We start from the raw sequence: 22,151 nt of genomic DNA, 5'->3' as shown, positions 1-22,151 counted from the left end.
TATATTAGCGGTTCTATGTTTAGACGAAGGCCAGTATATTGAGGCAGATATACCAACAGTGTAGCAAGGCCGGAAGGGCTGGCAACCGTCATTGGGTAGATACTCAATCCACGATTTCTGGTCTGGCAAAACTGGTGTTAGGTGTTTTGACAATAGAGATTGGGGCCATGGTATCCAAAGCCACCGAGAGGAATACGTGTTCTAGACTATCTTTGGACAAATCGAAAGTCAGTACGAATAGAGATGATGGAAAACAGAAGATGTAGTTGTGGCAGTGGAACATAAACATGCCTTGAGCAAGGCTCTACATAGACACTGCAGCCAGACGGGGGACCTTGGCATCAGTCAGTGCCTGGGCACCTACTCAGTACAGTGTTCGTTCTATTTCTGGCTAAGGGGGGTACTGAGCTACTTGCTCATGTCATGTGCCTCTACAGAAAGTGGAGAGGTGCAAGTGAGGCTGGACTGTAACTTGAGTGTATGCATGCAATGTGCCTGCATCCTGCGGTCTGTGTCAAGTCAGGCCAGGCTAGTCAGGTTGTGAAGTAGCTCTTACTGACACCTTTTTGTTGCTTGGATAGCCCTTATCCCTCGCCTTTTTTTCTGCACAGCTTGCAACTAAGGTCAGAACACATTGTTTTCTTATAAATTTGTTGTATTATTACTTGTTTGTTTAGTCTTGCTGCATATATTATTGCTTCTTTCTCTCAGTAGTGCAACCTGGGTCTTTAGTCTGTAACCCTTAGTGCTGTCTCCCTCCCTGTCCCCTAAAATTACAGCGCCCTTCACTAGGCTAGGTAGTACGGGGGAATGGCAGCGGCGGCTGCTAGGTACTGCGTTAGCAGCAGCAGCACTACTACCGCCACCACTACCTTCAAGCCCTTCTTCACAAGCCTTTAGGAAACAAGCACCTGCATTTGCATTCCTTCTCTTCCTACAGAGAGAAAGCGATAGCGCAGCCGGGCTTCAGTCTTTCCTCCACTACCATTCTCTACCCTCAACACCCTTTCAGTCAAATAAATGCCGGCACCAAAGAACAGGAAGGTGGCCATTGTTGGCAGTCGGTCTGTCGGTCTGTAATCTCCTCCATTGTCTGCGCCCCATTTCTCTTTCTCCTCCTCGATCTTCTTATCCTGTCAAAGTTGATAGTTGGCTGAGCTGGGCCGAGCTGGGCTTGGGGTCAATGACGTACATCTTGCTAATCTCTCCTCGTTTGCGCACAGGCAAGTCGTCGCTTGCAGTCCAGTTTGTAGATGGCCACTTTGTCGACAGCTACTACCCGACCATCGAGAATACCTTTAGCAAGACCATCCGGTATAAGGGCCAGGAATTTGCGACTGAGATTGTCGATACAGCTGGCCAAGTACGTCACCTCTCCCTGCCCCTCCATCCCTCTCCACCGACGGCGGTAGCGGCGACGACGCCACAACACAGCAGGCAATACAAGAGAAGCACCAGAAGCGCTGCATTGGGTTCGGTATGGGTTCTTTGGGTAGACGTGGCTGACGACGAGACAACACGCAGGATGAATACAGCATTCTAAACTCGAAGCACTTCATCGGCATCCATGGCTACATGTTGGTCTACTCGGTGTCGTCTTTGCCATCCTTTGAGATGGTGCAAGTAATTCGAGAGAAGATTCTGAACCACCTAGTAAGCTGTTTCAAATCCGCGGCAAATACAAACAGGCTAATCGTGTCTCGCAGGGTACCGAGTCGGTCCCTATCGTCATCGTCGGAAACAAGAGCGACCTCCGTCCCGAACAGCGACAGGTCACCGCCGAGGAGGGCAAGAGAGTAGCAGAGAAGATTCAGTGCGGCTGGACGGAGGCAAGCGCGCGGTACAACGAGAACGTAGGAAAGGCCTTTGAGCTGTTGATCGCCGAGATCGAGAAGGCCCAAAACCCGGGCGAGGCGGCCGAGGGCGGCAAGTGCATTCTCATGTAGAAGGCGTCTGCCTGTCCGTCTAGCCATAGAAATTGCTTGTATCAATACCTTCGTTTCAGCGTTCCAACAGTCTCCGTGGTCCTCAAGCATGCATATACCCCTTATCAACCACTACCTGCCTAGGCACCTAGGTACGTTATGGTCGTACGTCGGATAAGATACGGTGCCGCCTAAACTCGCAGGCTACAGGTACATACATAGTGGATAACATATCCGTGCTGTGGCAGGCATGAGATAATAGCACAAGCGCGCATCTGCGCAGCCGGACCAGACCCCTATTGCCCTAGCTCGGCTCACTCAGCACGCCAGCGAGTCGGCAACTGCGACCACCGCATGGACCCATCGCGATGATCAGGGGTCCCAGTCCGACGCACCTCATCGTCAACTTCCCCGGCCCGTGTCGGATTTGGCAACTTCTTTCCAGCTGCATTGTGGGAAGTAACAGAGAATTGTGCTGGATACCCCATTCCGTCTTTGCTTTGTGTGCACCGCCTTTATTCGTCCAATAGTTTCCATCCCATCCCCAACCGTCATGCAACAGCGTCACTCCGGGACAAACAGGGAGCCTTGAACAATTCTCTTTCTGGCCTGCTTAAACGAGAACAGCCCGTTTCAATGTCTGGGCAGTATTAGCCCGTATTGACACGTTTGCATTGATCTTCACTGTTACCGTTGCCCATTCCGTTCATCTTTTTCTCTTCTTGTTGTTGCTTCTCATCAGGTATATACACACCCGGATCCGCCTCCTTCCCCCAGCTTCCGCCCACTTGCCTGCCTTTCGCCGTCGCCATCACCATCGTCTGAGGTTGGCCTGCCATGGAAAATAGCATGGTATGCCCCTTTTGCGGGAAGGCTGACAGCGGAGAGTACGAGATGTTGCTGGTAAGTTCATTCTGGTGCTGTTGTAAAAATACTGATAAATATGCTGACCGCTTCTCAGCACATGGAGACGTTTCACCCCGAGGAAGGCAGCCCGCATTTCCCCTCACCCAGTCTTCGGACTCCGAATGAGGGTTACGGCGAGTGTCCCATTGATGGCTGTGGGGAGATTGTCTCTCTCGCCGAGATGGATTATCATGTCGACCTTCACCTGGAGGAAGAACGTCAAGTCGCAGACTCTTCAGACACCCAAGCCACCATTGAAACTCAGAGCTCGCTTACTACTTCTGCTACCGCTACGGCATCTGGCAGCCATGCTACCAGTGACCCTGCCTTGAACCGACAGATGGACTCTATCGAGCAGTGGAACAAGCTTATAGCGATGCCTCCTGTCAAACCAATGGACAAAGAAGGAGAAAGGCGCCTCGGTGTACATTCATTCATCACGAAACAAGAATCTACATGAAATGACTGACTCCTCGTAGAAAGCAGAGCTGGGAAAATATGCTCACGAGCAGAAAATGCCAGATTGGCTCGTTTCCCTCCTTTACAAAGGCGGCGAAGTTAAGAGTGATGGTGAGTTTGCTTATAATCGGGCCCGAACCACACTGACACGTTCAAGGGGTCATATATGTTCTAGATCAACTTCTTCGACAGAGCAAGTCAACCGAATATGCCTACCTTTGCAACCCAGCTGTTCAGCATGTATCGAAGCTCAAGAAAGAAGGTAGTAGAGTGCTCCCCACCCCCCAAAAACCGTCACATTCACTGTATGCTCACCATGATCTAGGGGGCTTCTGTGGCTATCGCAACATTCAGATGATGGTCTCATATATCATTGGCGACAACGCGTATGGCAAGGATGCATTCAAGGATCGCTTGCCGACCATATTTGAGATCCAAGAATTCATTGAGAGGGCCTGGGATCTTGGCATCAACTCGCAGGGCCGGCTGGAGACTGGCGGCATCAAGGGTACTCGCAAGTACATTGGCACGCCAGAGGTGAGGTGCCCCCGCAGATATCCAAGGTTGCGCTAACTTTTGAGGTCTACAGGCCCAGGCACTCTTTGTCAGCCTCGGGATACCGTAAGTCGACTGCAAACGCCTGTCTACTTTGGACGACTGGTTGACATTGAGGCAGCTGCATCGCTCAGGGGTTTAAGGACCCTGAGCCAGGAAAGTCCGAGGCCAAGCTGATGATGGCCGTCGAGCAGTATTTTAGGCAGGGAATGCATAGCCAGCCATCCAAGGTGACATGCACATCACTCCCACCCATTTACTTCCAACATGCTGGCAAGTTGATTTGGTCGTAGTCTTCCCTATTTCCTTGCTCTGCTAAGACTCGAACGGTTGCAGGTCATTCATTGACGATTGTTGGCTTTGAGAGACAGAAGCATGGTCCTGTCAACTTGTTGGTCTTTGACCCCATGTTTCGCGATCCACCAGCACTTTCTCGCCTTATCGGCCAGACATTCAAACACAAGTCGGCTGACGAGTCATTGAAACCGTATCGTCGGGGCGCCAAGTACCTTCGCCGTTATCGAGAATTTGAACTTCTCAGGTATGCCATGGGTACGGTGAGCTGATTTGAGGTCAGGCTGACCCAAGGAACAAATCACAGACTCGATGGTCCTAAAGCGATACCGCACAGAACAGCAACTGATACTGGAGATAACTGAATCACCGCTGATCGGTCACCTTGATATCGACAGCGTCTAGTCCACTCGCTGCTGAGCGAACCAGTCTTGCAACTTTGCAAGGGCCAGACCGCGATGGGATATCTTGTTCTTGGCGGCCTTGTCCATCTCGGCGTAGCTGTTTCGACTGTCAGCAGGGAGACTCAGTTCGTCGACGTCGGACTTACGTCTGTCCATCATATTCGAAAATGGCATCCCATCCTTGACGGAGTTAGCATAAGAACCATACGAAGGAGTACCAAAACACCTACCAAAGTCGGCCGGGCCTCGAGGTGAAACAATCTTGCCCTGTTTCCGACGTTGGCATATCATCCATGGCGCAGCATTGCAAGCATGAGATATGACTCACTCTGGTTCGCCCCTGGAAAAGGACAGGCTCATGGCCGGGGCCGGGCGAATAGGCAAAGGTGCAGACGGCATCGGCAGACTTGTCCTCGTAAGCAACGAGGAGATTGTTTAGACCCTGGTGGCCAATAGATTGCATAAACCACTTGCTGAGAGACTGTGTGTCAGTTGATCAATACTATCAGGTTGGAAAAGCGCTTACATGTAAGGGCCAGGGAGGTCGTTGAGAGCCTTGAAGCAGAGGCAAGTGTCCTCAACGAGGACGGGACCTTGGATCTGGACCCCCGTGAGGATAACAAATCAGCATTCACACCCCATGAGCGCACAAGATATTCAATCTCGTGATGAATGAAGTAACTCACCGTCTCTGCCGCTTTGCGACATTTGGCCAGTGTGACCTCCTCTACTGTACCCTGTACTTCCTCCAGGTCAACTGCCCGACTCTGCACAGTGATGGCAGGCTCCAGAATTGCCTTGACTTCGCGCAGCTTGTTGGAGTTGCCAGTGATGAAGTTTACCGTGGGCGGTGTAGACATGATGGGCAGGCGAGAGCGAAGCGAACTGACTGAGAATGTGATGGTGTTTGAATTGCAAGTTCAGGGTGATGTGCAGCCCAGTATCAGATGTCTGCATGCAGCTTTGTTGCATAGACTATGGGTTCGCTTCAATAGATACATATATGCAACGTAAATAATGCGCCACACAGGAGTCTCTAAGTTTCGCTTCGACGTAAGAGCCTGAACCAAGTTCCTCTTCTGGGTTGATTTGATTGACGGGTTGGCACAGGTTGACATAGCTTGCTGGGTTCTAGTTCTGTGACGTACTTCAATCATCCCTTTTGGTCCCTTCCCTATGACGAGTGGTCCTTCTTCCACTGCTCAAGCCACGCCTCGATTCTCGAGAGATTGCTTTCCATCTCATCCGATGTGTTGCTCGTCAACTCAACAACAACTTCCTCGTCGAAAGCCTCACGCGCCTCCTGGAGCAAAACCTCCATGATTTCCGAGTCTAGGTTTTCCTGAAGTTTGGCCTCGGGATACTTTCTACATACGTAGGGCAAGATTAGTCATGAGTCTCCTTCTCCATTGGCCTTCCTCTTCTTTGGTTTCGATCCTCATGGACGGATGGCCATAAAAGCCTCCCGGGCAGCCAGGAAAGGAAAAAATATGGAAAATACGGATAGGGGGCGGCGCTCTGGGACCTTACCTGGCCGAAAGACGGTCGTAGAGCGTCGTCGAGTCCACCCGCAGGACTACGACAAGGTCGATCCAGCTCTTGGGAAACAGGTCACATGCATGCCAGTCGATGATGTAGCCTCCACCTTGCACATCTCCCTCGATGGCGTCGAGCAACTAAATACAGTATTAATATGCTTGATAAACACCAGAACAGACATTCTGCCTGGGCGCCCTTCGCAGGCGTCGAGTGGAAGAGGTTGCGCAACAGAAGAAGATGGAAGACAAAACCCCCAAAATCAGAAGAGAGAAATACAGACCTTGTCTTCGTCGACTATCCAGCTCTGAAACTCCTCGTCCCAACCCTCGTGACACTCACGGTCCTTGACGACTTGGTTGACCGAAAGGTGTTTCAGGCCCGTCCGCTTCGCGAGCTCTTCGCAATGTGTCGTCTTACCCACACCCGGCGTGCCGGTGACGATAACGTTCGGAGTTGTTCTCGACATTTTCTAGTGAATCATTACCGGCCCAGCTGTAATCTTGAAGATGTGAGAACAAACCGGGGATATGGCTTATTTCAAAGGTGTAGTCGAACTTGAGGAAAGCTTCGTTTATTGCATGTAAGTCGATGAGGGGCACTTTCCCCCCACCACTGTAAGTGTGCTTATCTTATCCGGCACATCGAAATTTTCATCGTCACGTGCGACGGGCGTCTTCCTCCTCTTCCCCGCCACGAGGCAGTAGTATTACAGTACCTAGGCACCTATTTACAGTCCCACAACTATATGCCGAGTTGCCAATAGTGGTAACACTCCTGGAATTCTATCGTGCAAAGCTTCGGTGGCTGCTCTTACCTGCTTTAAAAACGTAAAAGTCTTCAGGCGTAGAGGAGCTATGCAACGTCTGAGACGCACATTGCAAAATGAACACGCCTGAAGTGATGTTTCCACGAGCTCGTCTCGTCTCGGGCGGTCGCGGTAGCAATGTGCTCAGAAGCACGTGCTCCGGCAACGAGAAAATACCGATCAATGGATGGATGAATGGATAGCCCAGATTCACAGCCCCTTGAGATGCTAGACTCCGGTCATCAAGTGCACGGGAATGGTGTTGGCGCGGTGGCTGATATACCGTTCATGTCTTCTTGGTTCATTCACACCATCGGCGGTATCTCCTGATAACACTTGACGCCTACACGACCATTGCTTCTACATTATCCATGCAAGAACCTGCTGTAAGAAATCCCCAACTCTAACTCGTAACAATGGAGGTACAGACACTTCGCCGCCCGTACATAGGTCGCCATCCACTCGACAGCGTCATTATGTCAGTGGTCAACCCGGACCACAGGGTAGTAGTGAGCAAGTAAACAGCGAAACGCTCTGCAAGACAGGCTCTACTGCCTGGCCCAGCTCCTAATCAAAACACACGATGCCCTCTTCATCCGCACTCTTAGATCACATAAACTTATGCGGCCACATCTTCCTCGTCGACCTCGGCAAGGTCACCGTTGGGCTCGAAACCGTCTTCGGGATCGTACTCGAGCTTCTCTTGCTGAGCAATGGCCTGGGCAGATACGATCTCAGCGAGACGCTTCAAGCGCGGTGTTTGAAGCCCTGAGGTGGCAATGTTAGCAAGACCGATCTTAACACGGACCGACCAGGGCACAGATATGAACATACATGAGGGAGTATAAGTCTCCAAGGCGGTGATGACTCTGGGCTCGGCGATCTCATAAGGACCACTATCGTCCATGTCGACGGCCTGCAGCAACAAGACGTCGCTCTTCTCTGTGACCCGGGAGGCAACGGCCTTCATGATCTCGCCGTTAATGGGCTGTTCGTAGTCTGCAACGAGGTATTGGTTCAAGAGCTTCTGGATCTGGTTGGGTGAAAGCCTGCGAGAGAAGAGATGTCAGCAATCGCACATCGCACACATTCACACATCCCCGATCTTGACGGGATGACCTACATCCAGCAAATGTCTTGAATGATCTCAATGTCATTCAGAGTCGCCTTCTTGAGCTGAAGGAGCTTGGTCGCTTGCTGTTGAACAGATCAGCTTCTGAGTCAACACATTAATGGGCTCAACCTTTTTATCATACCATCAAGTGCTCGAGTTGAAGGGTGCCCTCGGGCATATCGTGGCTCTTGCACCACTCCTCAATGCGTGTAATGTTGTAGTTGATCTGGAGACCACGCTTCCAAGAGAGGAAGTTGCGTCTCATCAGAAGGTCGTTAAACGCTGTAACGCCGACGAGACGGAGCAGCTCGGTAATGGTCTGCGTAATGATGGAATCCTCTAGGTAGTATGCCTTCATGGCACGGAAGACACTGTTCAGCAGGCTGAGCAGGTTGTCCATGCTGTAGGCCGGGGTCGAGTTGGACTGCAGAAGTTTACCCAGGAAGCGGCTGCTCTCGTTAGTGACGAAACCGGGGAGCGACTGGGACTCGATGATGGCCGGGATGATCATCTTGTGAAGCTTCTTCTTCAGGACCTTCATCCAAGTGTGGTAAATGTTGAACTCCAGGCTCTCGAGGTCGTGCTTGACGATTTCCAGCAGACGGTCATACTCATAGTTGTCCGTCTTCTGGGCCTCGTACCAGTCCTCGGCCAGGAACACGAAAGAGAGCATCTCGTGGACGTTGGAGAGCCAGAAGGCACCTGGGTTGATGGCCTCGTCGCCATCGTGCTGCATGACCTCCTGCTGGATCGACTGCATAACATTGGCGAGGAAGCGTTCCGACTCCTTGACGAAGCCGTTGTTCCACATCTCGGACGTCACCAGGTTGATCAGGTACGAAGGGAAGAGAACCTCCTTGTCAGAAGGCGGCGGGTTGGTGTTGGGCGACGGGATCTTGAGATTGCGGATGAGACCCATCGTGACCTCCTCGTTGAGGCCGTCCTCGTCGGCCAGGAGAGTCTCGAGCTCGAGCTCGATATTGTCCACACCGGGCATGAAGCCCGTGCCCTGCAGGTTCTGTCTGTGGGCAGTGCTGGTAATAGCCATCGAGACGGGCCTGGGGTTGTAGGCAGCGCTGAAGCGGTCGACTTCGCGGGGCTCGGCACCGGCGCTTCGGCGCTTCGGCTTCTTGGAAGACACGAGGTTGATGAGACCGGGTGCGGCCGACGTTTGGGGCTGGCTGGCACCGTTGGTGAGCTCGCCGTTGGTCGGCGCAAGGCGTCTCGCCAACTCCAACTGATCCTGCAGCTCTGCGAGCTGCTGGCGTAGCGAAAGCTTTTCGCTCTCGATCTGGGCGCTCTGCTGGCGGACCGTTTCGAGCTCGGAGCTCGTGGAGCGCAGGGACTCCCTCAGTTCCCGCTCCTCCTCCTGCATCCTCTTAATGTTGGAGGTCGACTCCTCGAAGCTCTGCTGCAACTTCTTCATCTCGTCTTCCATTGCCTGCAGTCGTGCAACGGCAATGCTGCCCTGGTTAGCCTCGGTCTGAAGCTCCTTCGTCCGGGCCTCAAGGGCGTTATGGCGATTCTTCCAGGCCTTGATCTGACCCTCGTAGTTCTCGACCTGAGATGTCAAGTTCTTGTTCTGCGCCTTCATCGTACCAAGAGACTGTGTCAGCTCGACAACCTTGTTCTCCAACTTGTACGAGATCTGCTTCAGGTCACGGGCCTCCTCGCGTGTCTTTTTGTAGTCACGACGAGCAAGCTTGCCACGCCACAAGCTCTGGATGAGGGTAACCTTCTTCCTGTACTGCCTCCAGGCCAGAACCTGCCGCCGCGATCGCCAGACGCGCTGGATGAGAATAGCGGCGTTGCCTACGCGGGTCTCCATAATTTCTTTTCGTCGAAGGTAACCTTTGGCCGCCGCTTGCGCCAGGACGACATTGTTCCTGACGCGTAAGTACTCCTTTCTTTGCCTGTAGCCACGCCAAACCCGCTGTATTGTTGTTGCGGCTTTGACCGTGCGGAGCTCTTGGATCTGCTTTCGGGCGTTGTAGGCTCGGACTGCGGACTGAAAAGTCACAATGGCGTTGCGAGCTTCGAGGTAGCGGCGACGGTAGAACTTAGCCCGCAGGTTCTTCTGGATGAGAATGGCGCAGTCGTTGAGCCGATTGGTACGCAGGTTTTCAAGGAAGGCGAGCATGCCAGCACGGAAGAAGATTTTGGTGAGGCCAAGCTGATACTTGTCGGAGCCCTTGCCGGAGCTGCTTCCGAGCGCCTTCGTGAGGATCGCATTGGCCATGTCCCGAATCTCCGACGTCCACAGATCCGAATTGATGAGCATGTAATAGCGGAGGGCAAACTCCTCGTAGGTCCATCGAGTAGGGTAACCCGCGCAGCTTATGCGCACAGTCTCGAGCACACCGCAGGCTCGCAACTGACTGAGGACCATGGGACCCTCAAACTTCCATGCCTCCTTGGCCTCATTGGGTTTGATGCATCGGATGTAGTGGACATCCGTGTTGTTGATAGTGTTCATCAGCTCGATCAACGAAGAACGGAAGATGCCTCCCAGCGTCGGTTTTCTGTTGACAGCCACGCCGATCTTCCTACCGGCGGCGGGCTTCACAGAGCTAGATGTGGCAGAGGCCACATCCTTCTCCCGCACGGCGGAAGCGGCGTCCAAAACGTCGCGAAGGAACTTGTTCGTAGAGGCGCGGAGAACAGCCATGTGCTCGTCGGGCACGGTGTCGCGATTCTTCTCGATGAAACCCTCCGATTCGTAGGTGACGTCCACGGCGTAGTGACACACGGTAAAAGCGGACTTGCCAAACCTCGGCTTCTTGTAGAACTTGTGCTTATCGCTGCCATAGTTGTGATGCAGCTTCGTGACAAACTGCTCGTCCGAGCCCATGGGGAGACGGGACTCTTCGTCCAGCAGAGACAGAATGCCGAGCTTGCCCTCGATCAGGTCGATGGCCGGCTGATTATCCGAGAACTCGATGAATGTCCAGTCAATCTCCTCCCTCAGATATTCTTCCTGTTCTAGCTTGAAGACGTGTTGATTGAATTCCTGCTGGAGCTTCTCGTTGGCATAGTTGATGCAGAACTGCTCGAATGAGTTCTTGGCAAAGTGTTCAAAGCCATAGATATCGAGCACGCCGATGAAGGAGGTAACGCGGTTCAAAACATCCTCGGTCGCTAAGCTGCGGTTAATGATCTCCACGAGCCAGTCGAATAGACTAGAGTAGATGAACTTGGCCACGGAATCGCGGACGACGATGGCCTGGGCCTGTGTCAGGTTGGACGTAATCTTTTCGCCTCGCGTGACCAGCTGCTTCTTAACTATCCACTTGGCAAACTCGGGTCCGTTGACGCCCAGAATCGACGAGGCTAGCTCCAGGGATGGCTCTGTCGGCGCGAGAACACTATCATTGCGCGACGCCCCGATTTTGATGTTTCCGAGGTGCAGCAGACCAGATAGAAGCTTGAAAATTTCTGCCTGATAATCGTCGTTGACGCCGATCGTCCGGAGAGAACCCTTGGTCGCCTCGAACTCAGCCTTGTCATCGACGCCATCTATCGTCGGGCAGTTGCCCTGATTGAGGTACTCGAACTCCTCGATGGGGAGAAGATGCAGGTCCTGACGCTCCTTGTCCGAAGCACCGGCGACGAGCTGGTAGAAGATGTGATAGTTGCGCTCCTTGAGAGGCTGAAAAACAAGCCTGGATCGCTCAAGGAGGTACGTTCGGATCTTGGCGCCGATGATATTGGTCTTGTCGTCGAACATGATCTCGATGTATTTGCCGAAACGTGACGAGTTGTCGTTGCGCGTCGTTTTAGCGTTTCCAAAGGCTTCCATGATGGGATTCGTGGCCAGGATCTGCTCTTCCGTCTCGCTCATAGCTTCGGCGCCCTTCTTGGACCGCGTCCCCGGGTTGTCAGGAGATTCTCTTGTCGCGAAGTAGCGCATGATGTATTTGGCGCTGACCGTCTTTCCTGCACCAGACTCTCCGGATACGACAACGGTCTGGTTCTTTCCGCTACGCACCATGTCACTATGCCGTGTTAGCAGGTGTCCGAGGCGCACCCTCAAGAAGGGTCAGGGAGGGTGAGCTGCTCACATAAAGGCCTCTTCTGCGATAGCGAACAAATGCGGCGCTTGTGTTGCTCTCTGTTTGCCAGCGTACACCTGAACCATGCCAGGGACGTAGAGGGAATCTACTCTGGCAAAGGGGTTCGCGGCGATCAGGACGATACCGCTGTATGTATAGATTTCTTTCTGTGCATATCGAAGACGGATGGCTTGCAGAACTGCAAGCCATAGCAGGGTCAGTATTTGAAGTTGAAGACGCTTTTTGGATCGTGGAGGGTCAAGACCATACCAGCAGGCTCGTTCAGATGGGACAAGTTCGTCAAGTCGTCGCTAGCCTCTAGCATGGTCGGGTTCATCAGTGGAGGCAGGGAGGGATCGCCTTTCTGGAGGGCCTCGGCGGTAACCTCGATAGTTTTTTCCTGTCGGGGGTATCAGCATAGACACGCGTGGAAACCGGCCAGGGCCCAAGCCGACGAACAAACGTATCGTACCTCGCCGTTGTCAAGCTTGAAGACTAGCTTAACCTTGGAGTCATCTGCAGTCTTGTTGATGACCTCGGACGCAACCCAGCCCTCCGTGGCATCGGGCTGCCACGCCCGCGTTCCGACGTCGTAATTCTCGGACATTGCGGAGGAGTGTAGAGGAACAGTAGATCGAGTCCAAGTCGGATCGGTTGTTGGTTTTGGGAGAACTAGTACGTCCTAGATGAGAGGCGGAAGGGATTCGGCAGGTCTAGGAGTGGGAGCTCGGAGCAACTGATGAGATTCATGGGCGAGCGGGAAAGCAAGAGCAGCAAGAGAGATTGGAGGCGGTGGCCGTCAGCGGTCGAAGCTGCTTGAATTGTCTCTCGACGTCGCTGTCTCGTCGAAGAGTAGAGGAGGAGACGGAGTATATGCGGGCGGTGGAGGGTCGGAAGAGAAGCTGGAGCCGATGAGGATGGCTGTGTCAGGCTTTCGGGAGGAAGGATGGGCCAGCCTGGGTGTGATCGAGTCCGGTATGGTCTGGTAGAAGATGGGTTGGCAAATAGGACAACTGAGAACACAATGTTGGATGCTCGGTGCTCAACAGCGGCCAGCGGGTATATGTCCAAAGCTGTGAGCTGCCTGCTGGGGAGCTGTGAGTAGATTGCACGAAGATGCAGAGTTGTAGGTGGACGGCGATAGATAGATCAATGGCAGTTGTGAGAGAAAGGGGAGGAGGAAAAGGGTAAGCCCAGGCTACCTGGTGCAAGTGGAAGAGATCTGGACAACTTTTTGAGGTTCCAACAGACAGGGGCTCTGAGGAAAAACACCAGGAGAGAGAATGGACCAGGGGATGGACAGGAGGGACAAGCGCACTGATGCTTGGTAGTGCTTTTTAGTGGTGTTGGGGGGGCACTGACAGTGCTTCTGGGATTGCTATTGCTAGCAGTGAGCGCTACAAAACCTGGGTACAGGCATGCCAGTGTAGGTAGGAAGCAAGAAGGGAGAGTGCACTGCAGTACATCCCTCAAGCATCTATTTATCTCTGTTCTTAACGTACCACATCCATGTGTCTAGGTATAAGATACTTAGGTTTCTAGGTACATTACAGCCAAGTTTGACATTTGGTGTGGCAGGTAAGTAGGTAATACATACATGGCTGGCTGGCTGCACATTGAGTGGTCCCCTATTCCCCTTCCCTCCCCAGAGGATGGCAATATGCAACAAGGGATGTAACTGTAAGGCAGATAAGTAAGTAGTTAAACGTGTTGCAGGGAAAACATAACTGAATCAGCCATTGGTCTCCTTGACTTGAAGGCGGGAAGTCTAGAAAAGGGGGAGCCAAAGTGCCTGACCTAATATTTGGTTTCTTTGACTCTGCAGTGTATCTCACCTTACAGAGCAGTGCATTTTGGCGTTAGTACCAGTGCTGGCGCTGGCGCGCATATCAGCCCCTCTCCTCCAAGTACCTATCTATCTTCAGTTGTCGGCTGTCTGACTTGAGACACACGATGAACTGGCCCCCCTTTTAATGGCTTGAAAGGGGACGAGGGGCTGGATCCAGAGCAGCAGACAGTGCGACGGCAAATGGAGAGCACTGCCGTTCGCTTGCCATTGGGGAACGATCTTCTCTATTGGAATTTGGAGGCAGGGAGATGGTAGAGCTGAGCATTGCTCCAAACTCTCAATGAAGGCTTTCTTCCCACTTGCTACTGCTTTCACTTCCTACTGGCCATAGTCGTTCCTTTGACACACACATGGCAGTGGATGGAATGGGAGGGTAATGGCCCGCCAGCAGCGTAGCCTTGACACCGTCTTCTAAGGGCATGGTACCATATGTGGTTTAAAGAAGCCGACCAAAATGACAATTCTCTGATGTTGCTCATCCATGGCTGTTGTTGAATATAAAATGACAACAGGCGAAACGACTGGCTGGTCCTGCGTCGATCGACCATGCCAGGGTAAACACAACAAGTCCCCCTTACCCTTTCCTCGACAGCCACGTCTATGCCAATCCAGTTTTGCCCCATCGCCGGTCACTTTCTAGGCTTTTTGACCGACTGCGCGCAAGTTAGAGTGCCACATGAGTCGTAAAGACAGGTTGATTAGCGGGCGCAGGCCATTTGACCTCGGCTTACCCAGAAGGAAGAAAGAGAAGAAAGAAAAGACGAAACAGCCAACACCCTTAACCTTCTCCTGGTCTGTTGAGCTTAACGTCGCCGGCGTCAGGGTTTCTTACTTTCGCCGAGGAACCACCAACAGAAAGCCTTGCAAACCTTCCGTGGATCGTCCCAAGTTGCCAAACCAGGCCACAGACAGAGCGCCCTTTCAGACTCTGACGCGTCGGATGACCAGGGACTTGCTGATTGGCAAAGCCCAACATATTGCATCAGACAGTTGTCAACATCTGTCGCTCATGTATTGTCATCCGTTGCTTTTTTTCTTCTCTTTTCCTCAGCCTAGCACAGGCATTTGATTGTTGGAAATATGCTGCGCTGCACTGATGCTTGGGATCCTTCCCCCGATTCTGGCTGGGAAGACGATTGGAATGCACAGTGTATGCCTTCAGCCAGTTCCCCTTTTGTTCTGTTGTCTTTCCAACCCTGACTTCTCAACGCCCCCTTTTCTGTCTCCCCCCCATCCTCGCCCCACCCCCCGGTAAGGTTGTGCGCCCTTCTCCCGTTGTATCTGTACCTCTGTACAGATATTATAATCTCATCTCAGTTCAGGACGTCCAGGGGGCGGTGCTCTCCGCCATGTGTAGCACTCTCATCTCGTACTTATTCGACGTTGATCCCGACTGCTCCTCTATTGGCAACTGTCTGTGTTTCTTCCCCCTTTCAAGTCAAGTGGACGTGGCCTGACTGACGCATGGCTCTTGAACCACACCGGCCATGCACTGGCTGCTCTTGGCAAACGTACACCCGCGTCAGACATGGAGATGGGATATGGCTCATGCCGTATGGTGGCCAGGCCGCCCGGTCCAAGGTCCGGGCTCGGATCCGCTGCATCACCACAATTTCCGCTCTTGCCTGCCCCTCTCAACTTGGGCTGGTTGATCCCTGCTTTTGATAGGTCCTTGATGCTTCTCCCGCTCCCTCACCGCCTTGCAATCCCATCGACTCTTCCCCAGCACCTACACACGAATCCAGTACTAAGACGCTTCAGCTACAAGAAAGCTTTGTCATACCCCCCCCCCCATTGGATCTGTAAGTACTCTGTACTGATTGTTACATAATGTTAGCATCTTCGCAGTGGATCAACAAGGGTCAGTCGTCCTGCATCGGAGTATCCAAAACGCGACACTTGTCGCTAACGCGTCCAACCCGGCAAGCTTCCCAATCGGCTTCAAATTTTTGATTTTTTATCTACTCTGCCCAATCCGGCCGCTTCTTGTATATGTATACCGGCCTACTTTTGTATGTCTTCAAGTTGATGTGAATCCGGTACTCCAATTGCCAAAGCGTTCAGGGGACCCTGCCGACATGTTGAAGTGATGTCTTGCACTGCAAAGCCTCGCCCGCCGCTATCATGAATCCAAATTCTCCAACGCAACGCCCCTTCACCCCAGTGCCATAATTGCCATGTCCAATCCTAGTACAGAACACGGGTCAAAATGCGCGCTGTCATGTGTGTGTCAGCAAGTTCGTTTTTATACTCCCGGGAGCAATCCCTGGCACTCACAGCTGAGAGAATCCAGTCCATCGGAAATCTCCTTGATGTCGTCGGTCTTGACACTGCTGACATCGGCCATCAGGTAAGCAATCTATCTCCATGTTAGCAATGAGACCTTGCTTCGGGCTGACTTTTGGCGTGAGACTAACATCGCCCTTACTGTCGGAAATTTGTTTGTCGACGTTGTGGTTGCCAAGAATCTCGTTGACTGTCACTAGTTAGCAAATATCAAGGCCAAGGCCGAAGCTGTTGTCATTTCTTACCTCTGCGCAAAACACCAGGAACGTTTCGGTGAATGTAGATGACCTGTTTGCCTCAGTAAGCTAGGCCGGCACACATTCTACACCAATGAATACTTACACGAGCGTGTTCAGGCTCGTCCAGAGTCAGCGATCTCAGGTTGACCTCGGGCAAGTTCACACTGTTGAGGGTGACACCCTGGTTAATGTAGCGCACGAGCGCCTCGGCAACTGGTTCAGGTCAGCATCGACGCAGATCTGATATCACAATGAGATTGTCTTACCTTCGACACCGATAGCTCGCTGAGCCTCCTCAGTCGAACCACCAATGTGGGGCGTCAAGATGATGTTGTTCAGGCTCCGCAGGTCCTCGCCCCATGAGTTGAGCGAGCTGTTGAAGTAGTCGCCGTTGGCTGCCGGCTCATTGGGGTAGACGTCGAGAGCAGCGCCAGCAATCTTGCCGGAGCGCATGGCGTTGATAAGGGCCTGTATGTCAACGACGCTGCCACGGCTGGCATTGATGAGGTAAGCGCCGGTCTTCATCTTCTCTAGCTGAGCAGTGGAAATCATGTTCTTGGTCTCTGGGAGCTCCGGCACGTGCAGGGTGACAAAGTCGGCCTCCTCAAGCAAGTTTTCTAGGGTGGGCACTTGTCTCGAGGTACCTAGGGCCATGAGGTTCACGGTATCATAGTACACAACGTTCATGCCCATGGCCTCGGCCAAAACGGACAACTGAGAGCCAATGTGGCCATAACCGACAATGCCTGGTCGCAAGTCAGCCTAGCCAGTCACTGGGTTAATACGGCGAATAGAGAGTAACATACCAAGAGTTTTCCCGCGAATTTCCCAGCACTTAGCGCTGACCTTGTTCCATGTCCCCCGGTGCATCTCGTTGGAACGGTCACCGAGCTGACGGGCCAGAGTGATGATCTCGGCAATGACAAGCTCCGCGACACTGCGCGAGTTGGCGAAGGGAGAATTGAAGACAGCAATACCGTGCGCAGCAGCATATTCGAGATCAACTTGGTTGGTGCCGATGCAGAAGCAACCAATGACAAGCAAGTTCTTGGCTTCGCGCAGGACCTTCTCGGTCAACTTGGTCTTGGAGCGAATGCCAATGACATGCACGTCCCTGACGAGTTATTTGGTATGAGCACAAGTGTTCCACTCTCGATTTGCTCGTTGAGCTATGGTGCAAGGGAAGGCGCCTACCGGATCTTCTCAATGAGCTGGTCTTCGGGCAAGGAGGTCTTAAGAGCCTCGACCTGGTAGCCCTGTTCGGTAAGGATGTCCTTGCCGGTCTGGTTTACATTCTCAAGAAGCAGAATCTTGATATCCTGTGTGTCGAAGGGTTTCAGGAGCTTGGGGGCAGGTCTCCGGGTCAACGCCGCACCAGCAAAGCTGGAAGGGGGGGACTGGAAAGTAGCTGTGGGCGACGTTGACAGACCCAGACTGGCAGAGACTTCGAGCTGCTTGCTGTGGGCAGAGACGCCAGCGATATCCTGTGCTGAGGCCATGATGCGTGGGTTGCGTATGTGTGTGTGTTTGTGGGTTTGTGTGTGTGTGCCTGTTCGGTGACTGTAAAATCGATGGAGGGGCAATGCGATTTTTTGATGCGGGGCAGAGAGAAGAACACCAAGGTGACTCAACTGGATGCGGTCAGTCTGTAAGGCGTGTGACAAAGGTGACCGGCTGATACAGGAGACGACGAGACAGAAATTACCAATTGATGACAACTAGAAGTGAGGTGAGATGACAGTTGAACGTGTGGCCTGGGAGAGAGAAGCTTTAAAAAGGCACAGCCAAAATGACGCAGGACGTGAACGGGAGGGAGGTGACGGATGTACTGTAAAAACCGAAGGGGGAGGTACCGGAAGACCGACTATCGATGTACCTTCTCTAGGCTTTAGCACACGAATGTACACGACACTGCCTTGCCTGTGAGGTTGTTAACATGCCCAAGCAGGTAAGGAATGACCCAGCGAGGCAGACCCCGACATTGTGGGCTAGTGGTCCGGGATTCCACAGCCGCAATGAGACATCGTCCTGACACTGTGCTTGGGGCAATGCTCGACATCGAAATGGCGCCAAACTCACTAGCCAGCTAGAGTATCTGTTCTTGCTCACACAGTGACCACAGTCCGATTCTGAGGGCGGAGCGGGCCCGAAGACGGCACAACCTCTCAAGGTCTCGGCAGTCGGTCGCAGGCTCTGGAGGAAAAGACTGACACCAGCCCAGCAGCTGCCCGACTTTTACTACACCAGGGAGCAGCTTGAGTCACTCGCTCCAGCATCCGAGGGCAGGAGAGAAAACTTTTCCCCAGCGCCGACACGGAGACACACCGCACCACGCAGCACCGAATACACGGGACCGACTGGCCAAGAGCCACATATCTCGAGTGGGTCACGGCCTGTTTGAAGATTTGACCGACGCATTACACCTTCATGTAACGGATACCCAACATAGGTAGGTAGTTTAACTCATTGATATGCCTGAGATGCCGATATTGGATCAGCCACCGCCACGGCTTGCTGGCTAAGAGCCTCCCCAATGCCTCCCTTACATGGAAAGGCTGGATCCAGCCTGCAACGCCAGACTTTGCGTTCTTCATGGTCCATACAACAAGAGATTCGGGTGTTGTATATTCCTGATGCGATGCAACCTGCAACCTGACAAATTGCCAATGTCGCAACTCGAAAATGACTAATTCAACGACCGCTCCGACTGTGTCGCGCCCCAGTCTGGCCGTGCCGCGACGTCCGCCTCCGACATCAAAAATGAATTCAAACGGAGTTTCCATCTTAGTCGCACCCGCAGCGAGTCCCGTATCCGACATCCTCACTATCGTTTGATCCATTGGACTCGCGTCGCTTGGACCGGAGCACATCATGATATCTTTCCCCGGCCATATTTGTCCCCCACGTGGCTGCTGCCGCTTGGCAAGCTCAGCAATACTGCTCTGCCCTCGGGTTTCGTATGATTGTCTAGCAACCCCATGCGTACAATAGGGAATGAATACTGGGTTGACTTGTTTCCTATCTACTAATTGCGTGGCTGGTCTCGGATACCCCCAAGTGCCTGCCTTACATGGAAAGGAACTCAAAACATCCAGTCTACGGAATCCCCGTTTTAGCAGCAACGTACAGCATCATTCATGGCCAGGACGTGAGCAGTCGTTTCGTCCAACAAAAAAAGAAAAGAAAAAAGGGTCTGGGACCGAAATATCAATTACCATCTATCAAGCAGGAGCCCCATCCATCGGGCGCTGCTCTGCTTGGCCCGTTCCTCAACGCGGGATGCTGGGCCTTGTGCAAAGTGTAACGTAGCCACCACCGCGCCCCTGTCGGCGCGAGAGAGCCATTGCCGGACCATCACATTTTTCCCGACCCAGATTGTCATGACCATGAAGACCTAGCAATAAACCGAACTGTGCTTGCGTCGCTCAGCTCTGCTTGCACTCGGCCGCCTCCTGCTTGGGCTTGCCGGTGTCATCCTGCGCCAGTCGTTAACAGCTATCCTGCGATCTTTCCCACGTACGGCCTGGGGACACAGGGGAAGAAAAGAGCCACTTACATCGTCCTCAGATTCCTCGTCATCATCACCACCCTCGCTGAGATCATCCTCGTCCTCGTCGTCCTCGTCGTCGTAGTCACCCTCCAGGTCATCGTCATCCAGCTCCTCAAAGGCCAATGCCTCACCAGTGAACCAGTCGATCGCACGCGGAATAAGCTTTTCTTTGATGTCCTCGCCAAGCTGGTAGTCGAGCTCGAGACGCTCCTCAATGTCGGAGGCAGCGTCATCGTCCTCATCGGTAGGGGCTTGAGGCGGGGAGAAGAAGTTGAAGAAAGACTCAGTGGGTACCGTCTTTTTGACGATACGGGTCTGCTTGGTGTCTGCTTCCGAGATTAGCGGCCACATAATGACGAGCTACGATTCCCGCGAAACTTACTCTTGTTTCTCTGCTTCTTGCTCTCAACTCTGACCGTGAGATCCTTGCCCTCCTTCCACTCAATCTTGTCACCCTCGGCGTGGTCGTAGATGAAGTCGCCGCCATAACCGCTCTCGTTCTGGTAGAAGTAGGTCTTGGTGATGGTCTTGTTGGCGAAGAACTCGTTCTCGGCGAACTCAAAGATGAGGCGGAAACCAGGCTTATCAAGATATTCCATGCGAATATCGACAAGGTGCTTGAGTGCGGCCTCGTCGCGGTCGGTAATCATCTCGGCAAGGGAGATTTGGTTCTTCATGGCGGACAGCCAGAACTCGGGGATACCAGAGACAGGCTCAGACGACTCGGCGGGCTTATCGGCCTTCTCGTCCTTCTCAGCCTCCTCAATCTCGTCATCCTCTTCATCCTCCTCCTCGCCGGCCTTGATCTCCTCCTCGGACGGCTCAGAGCCTCCATTGACAATCTTGGCACGCTTCTCGTAGAGAGGGGTGAATTTGGCGAAGTACTTCTTCTCGAGCTGGAGAACCTCCTCCTGAAACTCGGCCTCGAGCTTGGAGTGCTCCTTCTGGATACCCTTCAGGCCGGCAACACGACGGCGCACCTGAGGGGGCAACGATTCGACGTAGCCGGAGGATCGGCCGACGAGAGAACCGAGTCTTCCCTGAATCATCTGAACGAGTTTGGGGTTCTGGGCGAAAATGGAAGCGGCGGCGGCGCGATCGAAGTCCTCTGCAATCGGGGTATGTGTCAACAACGGATCGGCATAGAGACATGGCAAAATGGGAAGGAGTTTGAAAGAGGGCGGTTCACGTACCCTCCTTAATGCTGGCAACGCCAGGCTGCTGGGCATGCGACGAGATGGGCGCATTCTGAAGAGGGGTGTTCTGCGGCGTACTTGAGACAGAGGCGTCAGTTTTAACAGCCATGATCAAATCGGGGGGCATCGGTTGTCGAGGAGGTGAACGAAAGCGATGCGCAAGAAAACGACCCCTCGCCACCCTGCAGGATTTGTTACTTACGGCGCAGTGGCCGGGTCGAGGCGCTTGTTGCGAATAGGCTCAGCCATGGTGTGCGTTCAACTCGTCTTTCTCGTGGGTGAGAGGGATGGAGTGAAGATGCGAGAGGGGGATGATAGAAATTCCCGGGCTGCTTTTGGGGGGGGCTGAAGTTGATGGAGTTGACAGGGCAGGAGACGCGGGTGCCGAGAGTGGTAGGTTGTAGATGTGCAGTCGACTTTATTCTGGTGGGGGGAGGCAATGTGCGGGCAGGCGGTGTTGGAAAAAAAAATTGGGAGAGGCGTTTCCTCCTCCGTTGGGGCGGATACCGCAAGTCGCGCAACCGCCTGGCACTCTGGCCATGGCTAGGCGGGCACAGCGGGTAGTGGACTGCCAATGGGTTCCATGTCGGCAATGGTGGTGTGTAGGGAGGGCGCGCCCGGGGTAGGCACCTCACTAAGAAGCCAAGCTAAGCGGGCTAGCACCTTCCATGCTTTCATCACCACCCATCCTCTCCGGGTTGCCGGCCGGCAGGTAGTAGTAATGTACGTAAGCAGTAGAGACTGACTAACTTTGAGTGGCTAAAATCTCTGAAGCAGTGAAAGTGTCAAGAAGTTCAACTGGCATAATGAATTACTTCTTGCTTGAGGTATTGATATAAGATGATCTCCACCAAGAGCTATCTGTGCTATTTAATGTCAGCCAAGCAGGGGAAGAGAATTCATCATTTAGTTGGTGCTGCACGACATGGGGCGTTATGATGGTGCCTTACGATTACTTTCCAACGGAGGCCAAACGGA

At 53.1% G+C, this 22,151-nt stretch overlaps 7 protein-coding genes across 7 annotated transcripts; 2 read left to right on the top strand and 5 right to left on the bottom strand.

The window, feature by feature from the left end:
- The first annotated feature begins 910 nt into the window (after window positions 1–910).
- CDEST_05044 (Putative small GTP-binding protein) lies at window positions 911–2,003 on the top strand. Its single transcript, XM_062921203.1, has 4 exons — window positions 911–1,072; window positions 1,224–1,363; window positions 1,525–1,653; window positions 1,707–2,003. The coding sequence occupies exons 1-4, from the start codon at window positions 1,021–1,023 to the stop codon at window positions 1,944–1,946; spliced, it is 561 nt and encodes a 186-aa protein (XP_062777254.1). The 5' UTR covers window positions 911–1,020; the 3' UTR covers window positions 1,947–2,003.
- A 301-nt stretch (window positions 2,004–2,304) lies between these two features.
- CDEST_05043 (Putative peptidase C78, ubiquitin modifier-specific peptidase 1/ 2) lies at window positions 2,305–5,293 on the top strand. Its single transcript, XM_062921202.1, has 9 exons — window positions 2,305–2,828; window positions 2,887–3,255; window positions 3,311–3,401; window positions 3,448–3,552; window positions 3,616–3,827; window positions 3,880–3,911; window positions 3,967–4,118; window positions 4,182–4,386; window positions 4,447–5,293. The coding sequence occupies exons 1-9, from the start codon at window positions 2,763–2,765 to the stop codon at window positions 4,502–4,504; spliced, it is 1,290 nt and encodes a 429-aa protein (XP_062777253.1). The 5' UTR covers window positions 2,305–2,762; the 3' UTR covers window positions 4,505–5,293.
- CDEST_05042 (Putative inosine triphosphate pyrophosphatase) lies at window positions 4,541–5,403 on the bottom strand (the record flags this gene model as incomplete). The annotated part of the gene is made up of 6 exons (XM_062921201.1): window positions 4,541–4,640; window positions 4,690–4,723; window positions 4,774–4,810; window positions 4,872–5,016; window positions 5,070–5,143; window positions 5,230–5,403. 6 exons carry the CDS (start codon window positions 5,401–5,403, stop codon window positions 4,541–4,543), a joined length of 564 nt encoding a protein of 187 aa, XP_062777252.1.
- A 130-nt stretch (window positions 5,404–5,533) lies between these two features.
- On the bottom strand, window positions 5,534–6,664 carry CDEST_05041 (Putative adenylate kinase isoenzyme 6, P-loop containing nucleoside triphosphate hydrolase). The gene is made up of 3 exons (XM_062921200.1): window positions 6,363–6,664; window positions 6,074–6,219; window positions 5,534–5,910 (listed from the first exon to the last, which is right to left on the bottom strand). Exons 1-3 carry the CDS (start codon window positions 6,546–6,548, stop codon window positions 5,718–5,720), a joined length of 525 nt encoding a protein of 174 aa, XP_062777251.1. The 5' UTR covers window positions 6,549–6,664; the 3' UTR covers window positions 5,534–5,717.
- Window positions 6,665–7,158: 494 nt separating this feature from the next.
- Window positions 7,159–13,404, bottom strand: CDEST_05040 (Putative IQ motif, EF-hand binding, myosin head, motor domain, Dilute domain, myosin, SH3). Its single transcript, XM_062921199.1, has 7 exons — window positions 12,526–13,404; window positions 12,324–12,453; window positions 12,063–12,252; window positions 8,144–11,996; window positions 8,011–8,084; window positions 7,722–7,936; window positions 7,159–7,655 (listed from the first exon to the last, which is right to left on the bottom strand). Exons 1-7 carry the CDS (start codon window positions 12,658–12,660, stop codon window positions 7,507–7,509), a joined length of 4,746 nt encoding a protein of 1,581 aa, XP_062777250.1. The 5' UTR covers window positions 12,661–13,404; the 3' UTR covers window positions 7,159–7,506.
- Window positions 13,405–16,089: 2,685 nt separating this feature from the next.
- On the bottom strand, window positions 16,090–17,926 carry CDEST_05039 (Putative D-isomer specific 2-hydroxyacid dehydrogenase, catalytic domain, ACT-like protein; the record flags this gene model as incomplete). Its single annotated transcript, XM_062921198.1, has 8 exons — window positions 16,090–16,118; window positions 16,180–16,261; window positions 16,320–16,378; window positions 16,434–16,476; window positions 16,531–16,640; window positions 16,694–17,173; window positions 17,234–17,541; window positions 17,622–17,926. The coding sequence occupies 8 exons, from the start codon at window positions 17,924–17,926 to the stop codon at window positions 16,090–16,092; spliced, it is 1,416 nt and encodes a 471-aa protein (XP_062777249.1).
- Window positions 17,927–19,494: 1,568 nt separating this feature from the next.
- Window positions 19,495–21,614, bottom strand: CDEST_05038 (Putative nucleosome assembly protein (NAP)). Its single transcript, XM_062921197.1, has 5 exons — window positions 21,376–21,614; window positions 21,171–21,250; window positions 20,360–21,085; window positions 19,984–20,303; window positions 19,495–19,903 (listed from the first exon to the last, which is right to left on the bottom strand). Exons 1-5 carry the CDS (start codon window positions 21,420–21,422, stop codon window positions 19,853–19,855), a joined length of 1,224 nt encoding a protein of 407 aa, XP_062777248.1. The 5' UTR covers window positions 21,423–21,614; the 3' UTR covers window positions 19,495–19,852.
- Window positions 21,615–22,151: the final 537 nt, after the last annotated feature.

The sequence above is a fragment of the Colletotrichum destructivum genome, chromosome 3 (assembly GCF_034447905.1).
Source record: "Colletotrichum destructivum chromosome 3, complete sequence".
NCBI classification, from domain to species: Eukaryota; Fungi; Ascomycota; class Sordariomycetes; order Glomerellales; family Glomerellaceae; genus Colletotrichum; species Colletotrichum destructivum.
Note: the sequence above shows the minus strand (reverse complement) of the source record. Positions and strands in the feature narration are given on the sequence as shown.

Bases quoted from the DNA above. Each gene is read 5' to 3' on its own strand.
- CDEST_05044 (XM_062921203.1), top strand. From the start codon at position 1,021: ATGCCGGCACCAAAGAACAGGAAGGTGGCCATTGTTGGCAGTCGGTCT. The intron at 1,073-1,223 runs GTCTGTAATCTC...GTTTGCGCACAG, and splicing joins TGTTGGCAGTCGGTCTGTCG to GCAAGTCGTCGCTTGCAGTC. The intron at 1,364-1,524 runs GTACGTCACCTC...GACAACACGCAG, and splicing joins TTGTCGATACAGCTGGCCAA to GATGAATACAGCATTCTAAA.
- CDEST_05038 (XM_062921197.1), bottom strand. From the start codon at position 21,422: ATGGCTGAGCCTATTCGCAACAAGCGCCTCGACCCGGCCACTGCGCC. The intron at 21,086-21,170 runs GTACGTGAACCG...CCCCGATTGCAG, and splicing joins CGTTGCCAGCATTAAGGAGG to AGGACTTCGATCGCGCCGCC. The intron at 20,304-20,359 runs GTAAGTTTCGCG...TCTCGGAAGCAG, and splicing joins CAAGAAGCAGAGAAACAAGA to ACACCAAGCAGACCCGTATC.
- CDEST_05043 (XM_062921202.1), top strand. From the start codon at position 2,763: ATGGAAAATAGCATGGTATGCCCCTTTTGCGGGAAGGCTGACAGCGGA. The intron at 3,402-3,447 runs GTGAGTTTGCTT...GACACGTTCAAG, and splicing joins CGGCGAAGTTAAGAGTGATG to GGGTCATATATGTTCTAGAT. The intron at 3,912-3,966 runs GTAAGTCGACTG...ACATTGAGGCAG, and splicing joins TTTGTCAGCCTCGGGATACC to CTGCATCGCTCAGGGGTTTA.
- CDEST_05041 (XM_062921200.1), bottom strand. From the start codon at position 6,548: ATGTCGAGAACAACTCCGAACGTTATCGTCACCGGCACGCCGGGTGTG. The intron at 6,220-6,362 runs GTCTGTATTTCT...TACTGTATTTAG, and splicing joins GGATAGTCGACGAAGACAAG to TTGCTCGACGCCATCGAGGG. The intron at 5,911-6,073 runs GTAAGGTCCCAG...CTACGTATGTAG, and splicing joins TACGACCGTCTTTCGGCCAG to AAAGTATCCCGAGGCCAAAC.
- CDEST_05040 (XM_062921199.1), bottom strand. From the start codon at position 12,660: ATGTCCGAGAATTACGACGTCGGAACGCGGGCGTGGCAGCCCGATGCC. The intron at 12,454-12,525 runs GTACGATACGTT...TACCCCCGACAG, and splicing joins TCAAGCTTGACAACGGCGAG to GAAAAAACTATCGAGGTTAC. The intron at 7,656-7,721 runs GTATGTTCATAT...TTGCCACCTCAG, and splicing joins GGAGACTTATACTCCCTCAT to GGCTTCAAACACCGCGCTTG.